General features: G+C 40.6%; 2 protein-coding genes across 3 annotated transcripts in view; one reads left to right on the top strand and one right to left on the bottom strand.

Moving 5' to 3' along the window:
• Positions 1-16,750, top strand: part of rsph9 (radial spoke head component 9) — a 40,765-nt gene that overhangs the window by 5,197 nt on the left and 18,818 nt on the right. Inside the window, exons 5-6 of one of the 2 annotated variants that reach the window (XM_066668215.1) lie at positions 2,693-2,849; positions 12,377-12,414. In XM_066668215.1, coding sequence (XP_066524312.1) covers positions 2,693-2,849; positions 12,377-12,386 — 167 coding nt within the window. In that variant the 3' untranslated portion in view covers positions 12,387-12,414. Of the gene's footprint in view, positions 1-2,692; positions 2,850-12,376; positions 12,415-16,750 lie in introns of those variants that run through there. The other variant, XM_066668216.1, reaches the window with a different exon arrangement.
• On the bottom strand, positions 2,891-9,717 carry mrps18a (mitochondrial ribosomal protein S18A). Its single transcript, XM_066668217.1, has 6 exons — positions 9,543-9,717; positions 5,891-5,922; positions 5,691-5,795; positions 4,920-5,043; positions 3,844-3,919; positions 2,891-3,539 (listed from the first exon to the last, which is right to left on the bottom strand). The coding sequence occupies exons 1-6, from the start codon at positions 9,676-9,678 to the stop codon at positions 3,395-3,397; spliced, it is 618 nt and encodes a 205-aa protein (XP_066524314.1). The 5' UTR covers positions 9,679-9,717; the 3' UTR covers positions 2,891-3,394.

Raw genomic sequence — 16,750 nt, 5'->3', positions numbered from 1 at the left:
TGAAGTTGGACCTCTCCCATATACTGACTGATGTGAATTGGCAACAACCTAAACCGGAACCAAAGCCCAGGAGGCTTCTAAGGCGTAGTACTGCAAACTGTGATTTCATTGTTCTACTCATATGTTCATGCTTTAGCTTCCTCAAGAGACATTATCAAGAGATTGATATCTTGTGCAGACATTAATTCAATTTCTCTTTCCCACATATTTTGGTACCTCTCACAGATTTGCTTCTCACAAGGGAGACAACCAAAAAACATTATTCAATGATCGATTATTCAGGTGTGTTTCATGTCCTCCAGTCAGGGTTTAGTCTGTCTGGCCAACAGAACTGCTGAAACCCATCATCAAACACACCTTGTATAAACTTTAGGTGTGTTTTGTTAATGGCTGCTCAGAGCAGGAGCCAGTAGCTAGAAGGCTTTCAGATTGTGACTTGGATTTGCAGAAGTTCTCTTCTTTCAAGACTGACTAAGTTTGCAGCTTAACCAAATGGAATCTGAGTCATAGAGCCATGTGAAGGAAGTCCCTGGAGGATGTTTGAACCTCATGAATTATGGAGTAGACAGATGCTTGGCGTCCATCCCTGCTGTTAAGTATTAGATTGCTTCTAGATAGTAGTTATCACTGATCATATTGGATATAGTCTTGAATCCAGCTGTCAGGAGTTGATAGGTGATATCTAGATCCATTGTCTGTGTAAGTTGGGAAATTTCAAGTGTCACTCATGAGTTTGCCTTTTGGAAACATGACCACGTGTCAATAATTTTGAATAATTTTAAAAAGTAAATAAATCCATTATCTCCAGTCCACAGTCTCTCAGCTGGAGAGATTACCTTCTGTGAAGACCTACCTCACAAGACAACGTCACAGAACTAACCTAAGTACCCTCATCTTAAACATAAACGTAAAGCAGCTAAACAGCTAAAGATTTAAAAAAGTAAAAAGAAAAATCTTGGTTATAATCTTGGGTATACATTTGGCTAAAATGACTTTGCACTGCATGGTCAACACTACCAAGTGTTTTAGACTCACAAACATTCTCTCTCAAGTTTCTTATGCTTAGCAAGTCATAACAGTCAACAGCAGTGTTTTGGGATGTGGCTCTAAGTGGTCTTTTCCACTGAGAGGATGATTTGAGCCATTGGATTTGGCTCAGTCAAACAACATGTACTTGCCTGAGCCAAGCTGTTTTCTTAGTGAACTGCAGAACACTGACTTAACCCAAATATTTCCTCTTACATCCCACGTAAAAGCAGAAGAAAAGTGTTCTGGAGGTGACCCGGTTCATCTGAGTGCTTTGTGAAATTTCTTACTAATGAAGAATGGCTTGCCAGCTAAATCTGAGTCACAAGGCTTTCTACGGGAAAATGGTGTTAATATTGATTTTAAACTGACTGTGAATTGACACAAAGCCAGGGTTAACACATAGAAATAAGATCACTGCATTTGTCATTGTAAAAAAACAAAACAAAACTTGTCAGTGGATACTTGTCAAATGCATAATATTCACTTGATTTCAGCAGAATCTAGTTAGGAATTAAAACCTAGTTATACAAATTTATTGCTTGTTTAGATAGAAATGTACCTGTGTTTGAAACCCCTCTGACCCCAAGGGGGCTTTTATTCAAAACAGAAGCTACAGTCTCGGTCTAAGCATGCAATTCAGCCAAGGTTTGAACTCTATATATATGACAAACAATCAGACAATCTCAGATGCAGTGCCTTTGGGTTGTCAGTTGAACTCACTGCCTGTGAGGGATTTGGTGTGTTTTCCCTGTGTCTGCATGGGTTGCTTCTGGGTGCTCCAGTTCCTGCCCACAATCCAAAAACATGAGTAAGTAGACTGCCTGTGTAAAACTGTCAACACGCGTGAGCGTATGATGCACTGAGACGAACATGCGCATGGTCTGGGCTGTGTTCCCGTCTTGCACTTAATGATGTTTGTAAACTCTAGACACAGTGTGATGTAGTTACAGAAGGTGAATGAAGGGTTGAATAAATATGTATGTGTGTGGTTGGCAGGTAGTGTCGCAGTCAAACATCTCCAGGGACCTCCAAGTCCCACTCCAGGTGACTGTCTGTGAGGAGTTTGGTGTTCCCTCCCACAGCCAAAAAACACACGTTGGTAGGTGGATTGGCTACTCAAATGTGTCCATAGGTTTGAGTGAAGGTGCGAGTGTGTGTCGCCCCGTGATTAATTGCCATTAAGTTGAATAATATTTGTTCATCCTTTAAGCCTCTTTTGTTTTATTTGAGAGGAAGATTAGCAGCTGTATTCTGAACAGCGCTGCACATGGTCCTCATTGTTATGGGATATTTGTGTGCAGAGTGATGCCTACCAAAATGCAGCTGGACATCAAGGCCACCCACTCAGCTACACTTCATTACAGTGCAGCAGCAACATGCCAAAAGTATGCTGGAAAAGTGCCAGAATTTTTGTTGTTCGAGTATTTCTGTTCCCCAGAGTACAATGCGTCAAGTTATCCAAAAAATATTGGCTTAGAATTATGTTTCTTCAGTAATGTTTGAAAATCTTCCCGGTGGTTGATGATTCTTTTTTATTAACTCTGATTTATTTTTAATGTGACAGCATGATTGTGTTAGCAGCTGGGAGCCATCCCTTAACCCCGTCCAGCTCCTATACACACTTCTAAAGTAGCGCGGCCTCTGTCTGTGTTTGTTACAATAGGATCGTGGAGTCTGCAGTTGGAGCAGGGCGGCAGAGTATGCATGATCCGGAGTCTGCTGTGGCACGGCCTGACCTTCTTCCATGTGCCCATGACCCCCCACCATGGTTATATTTACACAGGAGATGGACTCAAGAACCTGAGCCTGCCTTTCATGTTGTAAGATAAGAACAGGTCCTCCAGAGACAGCGCTTTATTTTTGTGATCTTTCGTGTAAATTAACTTGAAACCGTTAAAAGCAAACATTCTGTAATGTTCAAAGCAGTTGAATCATCACTATATTGTTCCTTTAGTAAGTAGAGTATGATCTCATACACACACACAGACACACACAATGCAGTTGATTCAGTGAGGTATAATGGAGACAGTTTATTATCAGGAACATCTGCTTTTTGTTCTGGGAACAGAAGAATATCAACCCGTACCAACACTGACGTGTAACAGTAACCCGGAAGATCGGGAGGACTGATATCAAAAACTGAGTGGTGCAAGCTGAGTTCACATCCAGGGAATTAAAGCAGTCTTATTTCAACCTCTGGGTTTCAACACATTCCACTGCTCTCCTGATGTTGACAAATAGTAAAGCGTTTACCAGACGAGCGGTCAGATTCCCTAGAGAAGAAGGCTATAAACTTCGAATGTTAAGATCCTGCAAGTCCCTGCTGCACCAAGTTCATTGTGGCCCTTCACTGTGTGGGCAATCATCAGTGCTTTGTGTAGATTGGCTTGGGGCTGTATCTGATGTTGTTCTTTAGTGCAGGGTGTCCTACAGGCATGCGAATCTTACACCATTTCAGTCCTGTCCTGTATATGGGCTTCACTGATTTCACAGAGTAACGCGTCAGGTACCTGAAAAAAATAATACAAGTTGTGACAGTCACTAAATGAGTTTGAGGGGTAAAATAGTACTTCTACACCAAAAGACCTTGAAGTTTCTGTAGTGGCATTGGAAATATACCAAATATAGTACTGAAATCTAGAAATTCCATTTTATATTCATTTAAAATATGTTCTTCATTATGAAAGACCATCCTCTTACTCACGGTTTATCAACTCATTGTAAACTATAATTTTGTGAATTAGGAAATGAATCAGAAAAGTGTGTACAAGCATTTTTCCCCTTGAACTGATTCACTTGAGACATGAGACATACCTGTTGAGTGGTGGATTGGGTTTGGGTTTTGGGACGTGGCCTTCGGGGAGGCGTGGTCTGTGGTCTGGAAGAAGGCCTGGAGCAATAAAATAAGAAGAGAGTGAGTGGCTGCTCCTCAATATCTCAGTTAATTCACTTCATACAAAAGACTCAGTACAGCAAGAGGACCACACAATTGTTTCAACTAAAATTCTTTAAATAATTTATAACAAAAAAAAAATTGGCTTTGTGTGAATTTGTATTAATATGATCAATATACAAGTTGGAGGAAAATGAAAAGGTATTATTTACAAAGTAAGAGCATCAAGTTAGTATTCTGACTTTACTGAGCATTTTCTTTAAATCAATTTAACCATTTCCCTGCCTTCAGATTCGTACATCATGTTCCACCAATATATTTTAAAACTAGCAAAAAGTTCAAAGCTTTTCAATCAATCAATCAAATTTTATTTATATAGTGCTTTTCACAACAGAGAGTCATCACAAAGCAGCTTTACAGAGATCCAGGTCCAAGCCTCCTATGAGCAAGCCAATGACTACACTGGCAAGTAAAAGCTCCATCAGTGCACAAGGAAGAAGCCTTGGAAGGAACCAAGACTCATAAGGGGGAACCCATACTCATTGGGTCGATACCGGAGAACACTTGTGCTTAACTTAAATATAAATATTCTGATAAAATACTGAGTAAATGTAAAAGTATTCCATTCGTTATTAGACAGGGTGTACAAAAATAACAATGAATGAAGTAATTGTATTCATAATTGGCAGGTTATCACTGGCATTGTTGCTGCATAGTTTCAGCTACCAGTCCAGCCTGTCTGCTTATTTAACACTTACATAAGACACTTTATGATCATATAGACAGAGACTTTAGCTCATCTTTTTCCATGGATTACTTGTGGCAGTGCTACTTCTACACAAGAGCACATACATAAAATGTCAATAACAGTGCATTTGATGTGTTTTCTCTTTTATTCTAAAGTATAATAGATTTGTACATTGTCCACTGCTAGAAAAAGGTATACTGCCTCCATGTAGCCATGAAATATTTACAGAATGTCAAAGATCAAACAGACCTGCTCGATGGGCCATCTGAACACAAATGGCAATCTTGCGGTGTTCCTCAGCACAGAGGCCTGTGACACGCCTCGGCAGCATCCCTCCGTCTGAGCGAATGAACTGACTGAGCAACAACACGTCCTGAGAGGGGTTTAAAGGTGGGAGGTAGGGAAAATGTCATAAACGACAAAGCAGAAGTGTATATCAAATGATGCTGAGACTTGTTGAGGTTTCCACTTTACAATATGGGGGTTGTCTCAAGAATTATGTATTATATATTCTGAAATTAAGGATGTATTATTATTTACTTCATTCAAGCAGTCAGTCTGTTTTCTTTCACTTTGGGACATGCATTCCAGAGTCATATTTCCTACACAGAACAAGATGCTACATGTGTACTTCCCAGGTATGAATTTTAATAGCTGGAATCTTGTTGCCAAAAGAAACAACTTGGAGTACTCCTCGTTCTTAATACAAATAGTGCTATAGCCACATCAGTTGCACTGTTCCTAACAAAACGTCTACTAATGGTTTGAAAGTGCCACGTTTGTTTTGAAATCTAAGTAAGCCAGACATTTCCAGTTGTGATTAACCCTAATAAAAAAGAAAGATACCAAATTAAAGCTAGGATTTATAACGATGCCTTAATGTTTGGTGGAAAATCACCTAAAAATATGCAGGTTTGTGAACGAGATGTAGGTCATGTGTGAAACGTCCAGAATTTATGGTCAGAGCAGTGGCATTGTGTTCCTTCTGAACTGTAATTCCTGTTATGTGACAACACTTACCGTGTACGTGTACTTGTTCTGTAGGTTCCATCGATAAATAGGGCACTTTGCTGTTGGATTAGGTGGCTGTGGGCTTTCTTGTGTTTCCACTGTCAAACCCTCTATCTATAAGTGTCACAAAAAGTTCATGAGAAATCTAACACAGCTGAAAAAATGTCTGTCAAATGTGTTCTTGGGGTTACGTATGTGGGAAGACTTACCACTGTGGTTTTACCCTCCTGCTTCTCCACCACTGAAAGGCAATTATTTCATAGTAAGTTTAATGTTTAGTTCTGTATGAAAATCTTATACCAAGCTTGGCCTAAGAGCAGAGCACACAGGGCATTATCTGGCCTTCGTTTTATAACAGACAGTTATAACAGTATTGTTAACAGGAACACAGTGGAAACTAACTCAACCATTGAGATCTTGTCTAAATGATAAAAGGTTGGTGGGAACTACTTTTTTCTTCCGCCTAGGTAAGTGTGTAATGCGTAAGTGCAGCGGCACTCAGTCACTAAGTCTGTAGACAAACACAATGGCAGAGTGTTAATGGGGTCATGTGTGGAGCTATTTCAGCTCTGTTGCTGTTCAGTCTCTGGCAGAGTCCTACGGTGCTACAGCCAGGCACGATCCAGGTACAGAGGGGGGAAATGTGGAGCTTTAAGAGTCGCTAAGCACTATTGCTGTTGGAGTTGTTCAAATGAATAAATATGGTTATGAAATAAGTAACAAAATAAATATATGCTTCAAGAAATAGCTGCATGAGTTCAGCTTGGAGTAATGTATCACTGAGATCTGTAGTGCTCATTTCCCTGGCGCTTTTCCAACAATATGGGCATGTAAGGACACCAATGAAAGGTGTTCAAGAGCCTCTGTAACATGGAGGTAAACAGGGTAAGGACACTCACTTCTATGGGAGGCCGTCTAGGGCAAATACACTGAAACACTTGCGCACTACACTGAAACACTTGCACAACACACCGAAACACTTGCGCACTACATTGAAACACTTGCGCACTACATTGAAACACTTGCGCACTACATTGAAACACTTGCGCACTACATTGAAACACTTGCGCACTACACTGAAACACTTGCACGCACTACATTGAAACACTTGCACGCACTACATTGAAACACTTGCGCGCACTACAATGAAACACTTGTGCGCACTACACTGAAACACTTGAGCGCACTACATTGAAACACTTGCGCGCACTACACTGAAACACTTGCGCGCACTACACTGAAACACTTGCGCGCACTACACTGAAACACTTGCGCGCACTACACTGAAACACTTGCGCGCACTACACTGAAACACTTGCGCGCACTACACTGAAACACTTGCGCGCACTACACTGAAACACTTGCGCGCACTACACTGAAACACTTGCGCGCACTACACTGAAACACTTGCGCGCACTACACTGAAACACTTGCGCACACTACACTGAAACATGTGCACAGTACACACTGAAACATTTGCACTACACTTCACATACACTCGTATATATATTAAACATGACGTGTGTGTGTGAGAGAGAGAGAAGATGCACTCAGCTGTGTAGCACAGGGTACAATCTTTTATGACTAATTCCTGTGCTCTGTGTCTTTTCAGAGATGAACAAACATTTGTTCTTATTATTTTTTATTAGTCTTTTCATATTTGATCAGCCATTGCGTATTTCTGGTAACAGTGAGGATATCTGTAATTTTTTGCGTGATGTCCTGCGTTGTGTGGAATCCATACAAGATGACCCGCTACACAGACACTACACTGAACTGGAGCACCACACAAGAACCATTCAGTCCATCATACGTGTAGTTGGGCGCAGAGAAGGGCATGTGGTGAGAGAATGCACAACTCTTTTGGAGTCTTTATATCAGTGTCTAATTCTCATTTTACAACAATATCCGGGCCAAAGACATCAAGGCAACAATATTCTCATAATTCCTCCAACAACTTCCAGTGGCACGTCCGGTCGCCCACGGTATGATTTAACAGCAGACCAGATTATCCACTGCCTAAATCTGGGATTTAATTGGCAAAGAATCGCTTCCATTTTTGGAATTGATCGACAAGTGTGCAAGTGTTTCAGTGTAGTGTGCGCAAGTGTTTCAATGTGTCATGCGCAAGTGTTTCAATGTAGTGTGCGCAAGTGTTTCAATGTAGTGTGCGCAAGTGTTTCAGTGTATTTGCCCTAGACGGCCTCTCATACACTTCGCCTGTTTTAGTTGGTGTTAGTTAACGTTAGCTTGACTCGCTAAACTCGGTGGCTCAGATTATACTCGGCTACGTAGCTGCATTACGGAGGTTTATAGTGTCGGATGAATTCGAGTTCGACTTCGATCACATTTACAAGAATAACGGTACCTCTACATTTGAGTTTAGCTTATTGCTAGGCTACTGTCATGAATAATGTTGGTTATTTAGCTAGATACTGTCATAACAGTCAGTCATAACGGTGTTTTACCGCGGCGTTGTTCTGCTGTTGTCCACCAGTGACGTCATGGTTGCGTTCAAGAATTTCCGTAGCGAGCTCGGGTTTTTCCGTCAATTTAATAAAATTGTCAGTTTTAAAGCAAATTAAGCTGCTATTTTCATGTTCATTCATACTTATATCTGTCAGTAACTAAAATAATGTGAAATATTCATGGAGGTCCATTAAGTGGTGATGAGCCTTTAAAGTGAATTACATAGACTAGCTGTCATTAAATTATAGCTCAGCTATTTTGCAAATGAGGCCGCTACCTCATTATACTTCAGATTTTAAAATAAATAAAATCAGTCTGAGGTCTTGAATTTGTTATGAAGCTATGATTTTGGAGATCCGCTGGCGTTTTGCACTGCGTGTTCTAGGCGGACTACCCGTGATTAAACAGAATTTTAGACAAAATGCCACATTTTTGCACTTTTCCATTCACAATTTACTAATTTTTCATGCATTAGGTTCTTTCAAAATTCTGTACAAATCAGATTAGTAAATAATTTTAATCCAGCACAACATTTTACATCAGGAATTATTATATCTCTCATTGTTGTTGGTAATATTTGTATTAGTTTGTTTTCCAGAATAAAAGTCTCTGTGAATTTAAAATCTGTTCGAGGAGATTAATAATGAGTTATATCCTGTACAGAGGACAGTAATCTGAGTGGTCCAGTGGTGGACCAGCAGCGGTCTACGGTCAGTGGTGTGCAAACCTTTTTATACCCGTGGACAGATATATGCTCGCTCTCTTGGACATTAGGTGTACTTGCACATAGTATCGGTATCGGATTGGTTTTGCCGATACCAGCCTAATCGGAAAGGAAATCGGTGGTATCGAACACAACTAGTACTGACAGCGCGGAAATAAAGTCTGGTTACAGTAGCATTACATTAACGCTACAATGTCCTTCACCTTGTTTTCTAGGGCTTAATCTCAAATGACTCTAACGTTTCTCCCAATGTAGTGCACTAAGCAGATCGTAGAGAGAGAGAGAGTTTACGTCAGAAATTCATGTTATGAGTACTAGGAAAAACAGTAAAATTCATGAATCATCTGCAGGGCTTATCAAACATTTAAGGCACCCTGCAGGTGAAGAGGCCAGTTTCACGACCTAGTCTGTACACTACGTAGGGAGCAAAGAGCCGTTTGAGACGCAGCCCAAGTCTTAATTTTCCGGCGCTCAGATTAGTACAGAGCTTTTAAAAGTACAATGAAACACACACCAACACTGTGGGTTTACCATAACTGACAGAAATGGCGAAGCCTCAGCTTTAGTACAATGTGTTACAGCTCAACACAGTAAACAGAGGCAGTTCCGCGCTTCACATGAACTAGTGACATTAAAAGCTCTTAATACACGTCGGGTTCAAGGCTCACCTTGTCGAATCCCTCGACTATGAGCAGAGCCGAGCAGAGGGAGTTGCGGTGAGGAGAATAACTTAAGGGCAGAGCCGCTGTTTTTAAAGGCGCTGAGAGTCGACCTCACACACTTCAACACACACAGCGCCGCCATTTTTCTCCGAGTCCCCTCCCACTCACCGCAGTCTTCCGCTTCCAGCCCCAGACCTGGCACAGCAGCGCTGCCGGAGTTTATAAACATTGCCCACTCCCACACCTTACACTGCGGGTCAACCTTAGAAGTGTAAACTCAGTTGATTCACAGTCCATCAGTAGTCACATCACTGTCTATATTTCTTTTTTTTATATATTTTCGGATGGTGTTCTATTCTCTGCCAAGTGCTACTGAGGTGAAAAACTCCAGCAGCACTGCTGTGTCTGATCCACTCATACCTGCACAACACGTACTAACACAAACTAACCACCATTAATGTCACTGCAGCACCGAGATGACCAGCACCCAAATATCTGCTCTGTACCCAGTGTAAGGGATCTCACAAAGTTTGCAGAGCAATATGGACTGCCATTCAGCCATGTGCTTTTTTCAGCTGATGTTGACATTCACTTTTCTCAGATAGAGTGGTGGAGCCAATAACGTTAACAAAGCTAGATGTAATTTTGTTTAAGCTGCCACAGTTGCCTTGTAAGGCTTGTAAAATGTTTAGTCAGTGCCGCTGTGATAGTCTTGTGTGCTTTTTTGTATCATTTCATTGTTTAGAAGCCCTGCAATATGCAGTATTCTTGCACACTATTGTGGTGAACAAAGACTGGTGGGAACTGAAGACAAACGCCAGCCCTGGAGTTCCATGTGATTCAAATCATGTGACCGCTCTGGCTGCTGATTCTCATCATCTGAACATATGGAACATATATATTTTCATTGCCCTGTGTTAGCTATTCAGTCTCAGAGACAGGGGAAAAGAGGAAAGTGCTTTAGATTGAGGGTTAAAGTTAAGGTTCGGGTTAGCAGTCTATTTGTATCATGCAATATGACATCATACTAAATACTAAAATATGTTTTCTCATTTAACCGAATAGTTTAGGTAAATTCATTAAACAGGGCATGTCTATAGAACATCAACACTGGCAGATGACAATTAGACTCCAGAGGTTTTTACTGTTAAAGATACAGGATTTATCCCCTAAAATACATTACAGATTTGGATCCAGTATGCTCCTGACATGCAAGAACTCCATCATCGCTATAGGCGGCTTAATTGTATAGAATCATAAATAATACGAGTTAAAGTACACAACAGACATTAAAGCTTACAGGGCTTTTTTAACAGAAAGTTAAAAATCTCAGCATGTAGTGATCTTTGTAGATGGAAAATTTAAAAAATAAAATAATAAAAGCAGTATAGTTTTTTACACATTTGAAATATGACACAAATATAAATGGAATTATGTAAGCTATCTGAGCTAGCTAGCAAGCAATGCTACAGTAATGCTCCCTATAGTTTCCTTCTTCTACCTGTGACTTAATATTGCACTTTTATACATTTAGACTTTTTATTTATTCATTCATCCATTCATTATCTGTAACCCTTATCCAGTTCAGGGTCGCGGTGGGTCCAGAGCCTACCTGGAATCATTGGGCGCAAGTCGGGAATACACCCTGGAGGGGGCGCCAGTCCTTCACAGGGCAACACACACACTCACACATTCACTCACACACTCACACCTATGGACACTTTTGAGTCGCCAATCCACCTACTTTTGAACTGTGGGAGGAAACCAAAGCACCCGGAGGAAACCCACTCATGCTAATGCTAAGGCATTATGTTCTGAACGCTATGTTACAGTAATGCTGTGACTGGACAATGAGTACTAAGGTGAGCATCATAAGTGTAAATGTCAATGAGTATGATTTGCTAAAACAGGTTTTGAAATTTGAACTGAAAATGAAAATAAACCTCCTCCATACAACAGGCTTATAGTCTTTGCTCTATGCTACCACTACCACAACAGTTATTACTGTTATTATTATCATCTAGTTGTTACCTGATAACCTAATTACTACTACTGTTATTTGTGCTGTACAGAGATCAAAGTGCTTAAATTACAATAACACCTTTCAAAGGGGCAAATTTCTTTAATGGCCCATTTTATCAGATAACAGTTAAAGACCTGACTTAGAAATGCACATTCAGCGTTATCTGTGAGATAAAGTTAGTACATAAAGAATCATTATCTAGTATTGCACTGTTTGGTTATTTACATTGGAAGTTATGTTATCTCACTTGGTGATTTTATGTCCAGTACTTGAATTCTGGAAATATTTTACAGCATGTGAGACAACATCTATGATATCAGCATAAAGTCATGAGCAGAGGAACTCTCATACCTTGCTTGTTTTTATGTGAAGTTACATGCTGCTACTTGAACCCGGTTTAAGTATGTGCTGAATGAATGTGCTGGATTTAAGAGGTGGAAAAAAAGGATACAGTTGAATACTGAACCAGATCTATCTTGAAATTACACATACACACATTGTGTGATGCAATGTTATTAGCTTTGTATTGCTTTCTGTGGGTTAGCAGTGTTTGACTAGTTGGGACTTGATAGATTAATTGAGATGCTTATCTTAAAGTTAGAGGAGGTGTTTTGTTTTCTAAACTGTTTTTGTTGTATTTCCTGTAATACTCAACATCTCAATAGCAATCTGTGAAGTAAATGCTCTCATGAGGTAAATAAAAAAGATTCATTTTCTATTTAAGCCACAGGACTGTCCAATCATTTCATTCTAAAATGATCAGATGTCCCTACTACATTATTAGATCCACTCTGATCACAAAAATGTGACTCCGTAGGTGCCACTGAAGGAATGGCAGGCAGGGGTGTAGCCATCTGAAGTGTTTAATGAAGAAAAGAAGGATGGAGGGAGAAGGCTTCCAGCAAAAAGCGGATGGATGAAGACAGTTTTTTTTAAACACGTGTGAATGAGACATGACCTAGGTGGGTGATTGTGTAAGGTGAGGTGCTGTGCTCCTCTCTCTGTGTGACTTATAAAGCTGTGGTGTTCCTGTGTTTTAGAGGAGTGGCTTTGGAAGAAGTGCTGATTATAGGGAGTGGGACTTATTTGGTTGGATTTAAAAAAAAAAAAAATGGCTTATGGAATCACCCTCTCCAGCTTTATGTTAAATGATTTAAAAAAAAGCAGAACATATTAAAGCTTAGTAGGTTTAAAGAAAAATAACTATGTTCAACATTTAATGTTCTATTCTAATTCTAATCTGGAGAAAAACAAAGAAGGACTCATTTCTGTTTTTTTGATTTTTCTAATTAAGGAAACCAAGCTACTACAAAGTAATTAAACAGCGTGTTCTCCCTGTGTCCGCGTGGGTTTCCTCCGGGTGCTCCGGTTTCCTCCCACAGTCCAAAAACACGTTGGTAGGTGGAATGGTGACTCAAAAAGTGTCCGTAGGTGTGAGTGTGTGAGTGTGAGTGTGTGTGTGTGTGTGTGTTGCCCTGTGAAGGACTGGCGCCCCCTCCAGGGTGTATTACCGCCTTGTGCCCAATGATTCCAGGTAGGCTCTGGACCCACCGCGACCCTGAATTGGATAAGCGCTTACAGATATGGGATGGATGGATAATTAAACAGCAACACACACACACACACACAAAACAAAAGAAGTTTGTTCATTCCTGCTTTGAATAATTATCCATTGCTCTGCAGGTTTTTAATGCAAACCATAAAAATGTCAATGCTTTTCTTAAATCAAAATGTTTTTTTTAAACCAAAGGATTAATGCTTACATGGAAAATCAGGCTAATATTTTCCACCATCATGTGATCCTCTCATAAATCGTGACTCGATTACTAACTCTAAAGAGCATAAATGAATCCGTGATAAACTCCCATCCACATTATCTTCTAGAGAACATTCAGTGAGAAACCACAGCGGAATGAAACATTTACATGATCCATTTATCTGTTATTAACTTATTTACCTTTTAGGTGTAAAGAAGGAAATTATCAATATATAGTGAACTACCATCAAATGTTTGGTAAATCAGGTGTATATTTTTTATAAATCTTAAATATGAACTGGGGCAGCACTTATGAGTGAGTGTGGTGCCCTGTGATGGACTGGCACCATGTCCAGGGTGTGTTCCTGCCTTAAGCACACTGCGACCCTGCACAGGTTTTGGAGGCTACAGCGAATGAATGAATAAAATATGAACATTTAACACATGAACTGAATTAGGCTTAGTCCTTAATTCTCAGAATTCTTTGATGTTCATTTCTTTCTTAATCGCTGTAGGTTTGAGCTGGAAGTAGAAGTGAGGTTTGATCCAGCTTACAGTTTCAGGAATGAGCTAAGACTTCCTGCACCTCTGTGTGGTTCCAGTGGATTTATGAGTGGTCTGAAATCACTTTTCCTCTCCAGATGTTCCTGGAGTTTCACAGTATGTAAAACGCCTTGATTTGTACACACCAAAAAGGAATAGAACTGCAGTTTATCTGTAGAGTTGTAAGCTGTGTGGTAGTAAAGAGTCCTGCAGTGCATGAAGAGTTAACACATTCTAATCGGAAGTAAAGACTCCAAAGGAAGGTTCTATACGAAAGCAGCAGCCGGGTTGGGTTTTTTATTTTAAAGACAATAAGCCTCAATACTGACATCCTGCAAATTTTGCAAGCTGGGTTTTCTGTCGAACTTTAGGGAAACACCCAAATTGGCTGAGAAAACATGGCCTGACTCTGCTCCAAAACACTAAGATGGAGGCTTATTGTTGGTTGAGTTGATGTGACATAATCCAAAAACAAAAATGAAACAAAACGAGATGTTTGATAAAAGGAGATTAAAGTAGGCTTACAGTAGAAAGCCTATAGGGCTTGTCAATGGAATGCATACAATTATTCATTCATTCATTTATTATCTGTAAGCGCTTATCCAGTTCAGGGTCACGGTGGGTCCAGAGCCTACCTGGAATCATTGGCGGGAATACACCCGGGAGGGGGCGCCAGTCCTTCACAGGGCAGCATACAATTATTGAATGTTTGATTATATTGTCTCTTTATTATAGTTGTAACTGACCCTTGTCTTGAAGTAGATAGTGCATTGTGTTGTTGTGTCCTGGAAGAAGAAATGTTAATGTGTCCTTTTCACCTTAACAAACTTTGGAGGTTTATTCTGAAAAAAATCTTTGAGTTCCTAAGGTCAGCTCCCATTCACCGTTGTCTTTTGTAGTAAATAACTTGGGAGGGCTGGTGCTAAAGTGCATTGAACTATAGTTTGATGACCTTTTAACTTATATCTTCTGATTTTGGTGAGCCTTGAATTTCAGACGACGTTGAAGAAAATTATGAGTTAATTATCAGCGAATTATTTCGCTGCTGTCACGTGAGACTCTGTAGCTTAGTTTGGTTGCTAGCAGCGCCAAAATTGGGAGGAAAACTTTCCAGTCATATGAGAGACGTACCATGCAAGACTCGGGTGCAAAAGCGAGAGAGGATGGCAGCAAAAAAGAAGGTGGACATAAGTAACTATTTTTCAAAGAAACTTGTAAGTCACTTAAAGTCAAGTTCGCTAATGAAATGAGTCTATCATAATTCATTCATTCATTATCTGTAAGCGCTTATCCAGTACAGGGTTGTGGTGGGTCCAGAGCCTACCTGGAATCATTGGGCGCAAGGCGGGAATACAGCCTGGAGGGGGCGCCAGTCCTTCACAGGGCAACACACACACTCACACACACATTCACTCACTATTTTCTTGATTCGATATAGTGTCCTTTCCTGTCTGAGTTTACACGCTTTGTGCAATGAGTTTGTTTGTTTTCCTTCCAAGCCCCCCATGATACTTCACTTCAGCTTAGTGTTCCTTTGTTTCACTCACACCTACGGACACGTTTGAGTCGCCAATCCACATACCAATGTGTGTTTTTGGACTGTGGAAGGAAACCGGAGCACCCGGAGGAAACCCATGCAGACACAGAGAGAACACACCAACTCCTCACAGACAGTCACCCAGAGCAGGAATCAAACCCACAACCACACGGAGCTGTGTGACTGTGACACTACCTGCTACGCCACCATAATAACGTTAATGGAAGATAGATTCATAGACCCCCCCCCCCCCCCCCCATGTCAAGAGCTACGCCCTTGTGCTGTTTTGCTTTCAGTTGACATATGATTTGATCTGTTTACTAGACCACTGGAAAGCAGGTGTGACACACATAAAGAGGCTGGGAATGTTTCCCAACACCACAGTGCTGTTGACAACTATATGCTCAAACATTAGATTTCTTTACTGAATCCAGGCGTGCAGTGACATTTTAATGTTTTCTAATTGTTTAATCAGTGGTGCAGACTGTGTTTGTCTGTCTGTCTCTCTGTCTCTCTCTCTCTCTGTGCGTGTTTGTGTGTTAAATGTCATACACAGCTCTCGTTGTCTTGCTGTACTCTGACGAACACTTCAGCTGTCACATTCCTGGGCAAAAGAGGTCCTGAAAAATAGCATTTAATGTGTTTGGCCATCTTCTCAATGGGCCTTGATATGCAGATACAACACAGAGCTCTACAACAGGCCACCGAGCTGATTGTGGGTGATTACTGAGATTGAATCAGATCGACATTTTGGTCGATGGAAAGTGCACCTCTGACATTTGCAGTTGAAGAACTGAGGGTCACTGGGGTCAGTGCTGATTTAGGGACTTAAGGAGAAGTTATGTGTGTAAGGGAGGTTTGTTCTTCCGGAGGTGTAACCGAAGGGAGGCAGCTGCTGTTTTGGTGATGAAGAGCCATGTGCAGGACACAGGTGGTGTAAGACTGCTAATATATAGCACAACACTTTCATGTGCTCCTTCAGTGAAAAAGTGAACCAGTTCCATTATATAGCTCAGTGTCAGTGATGGTTGAGCATTAAAATAGAATTAGAACCGTAGAATAGAACTTTACTGCATCACAAATTTGATCATGGCCAGGGCGTAAATCTGGGTGCAGTTCTTAAAATCAAGAATAATGCATGAATAGATAGTGAAAGTGGATACAATGTCTTTCATGGGGCTTTTGAGTTTCCTGTCAGTGACCTGTAAGTGCTGAAATGCTGAAGTATATTGTGCCTGAATGTGGGTGGAGCACAAGATAAATCGCTTTTGTGGTGATGCAAAGTCTCTCCTGTTACCTTGGCAGTGTTTCCATTGGAGAAGAGCTGTCTGGACCTGACGTTTTCAAACGTGGCC

This window comes from Hoplias malabaricus, chromosome 4 (assembly GCF_029633855.1).
Source record: "Hoplias malabaricus isolate fHopMal1 chromosome 4, fHopMal1.hap1, whole genome shotgun sequence".
NCBI lineage: Eukaryota > Metazoa > Chordata > Actinopteri > Characiformes > Erythrinidae > Hoplias > Hoplias malabaricus.
Note: the sequence above shows the minus strand (reverse complement) of the source record. Positions and strands in the feature narration are given on the sequence as shown.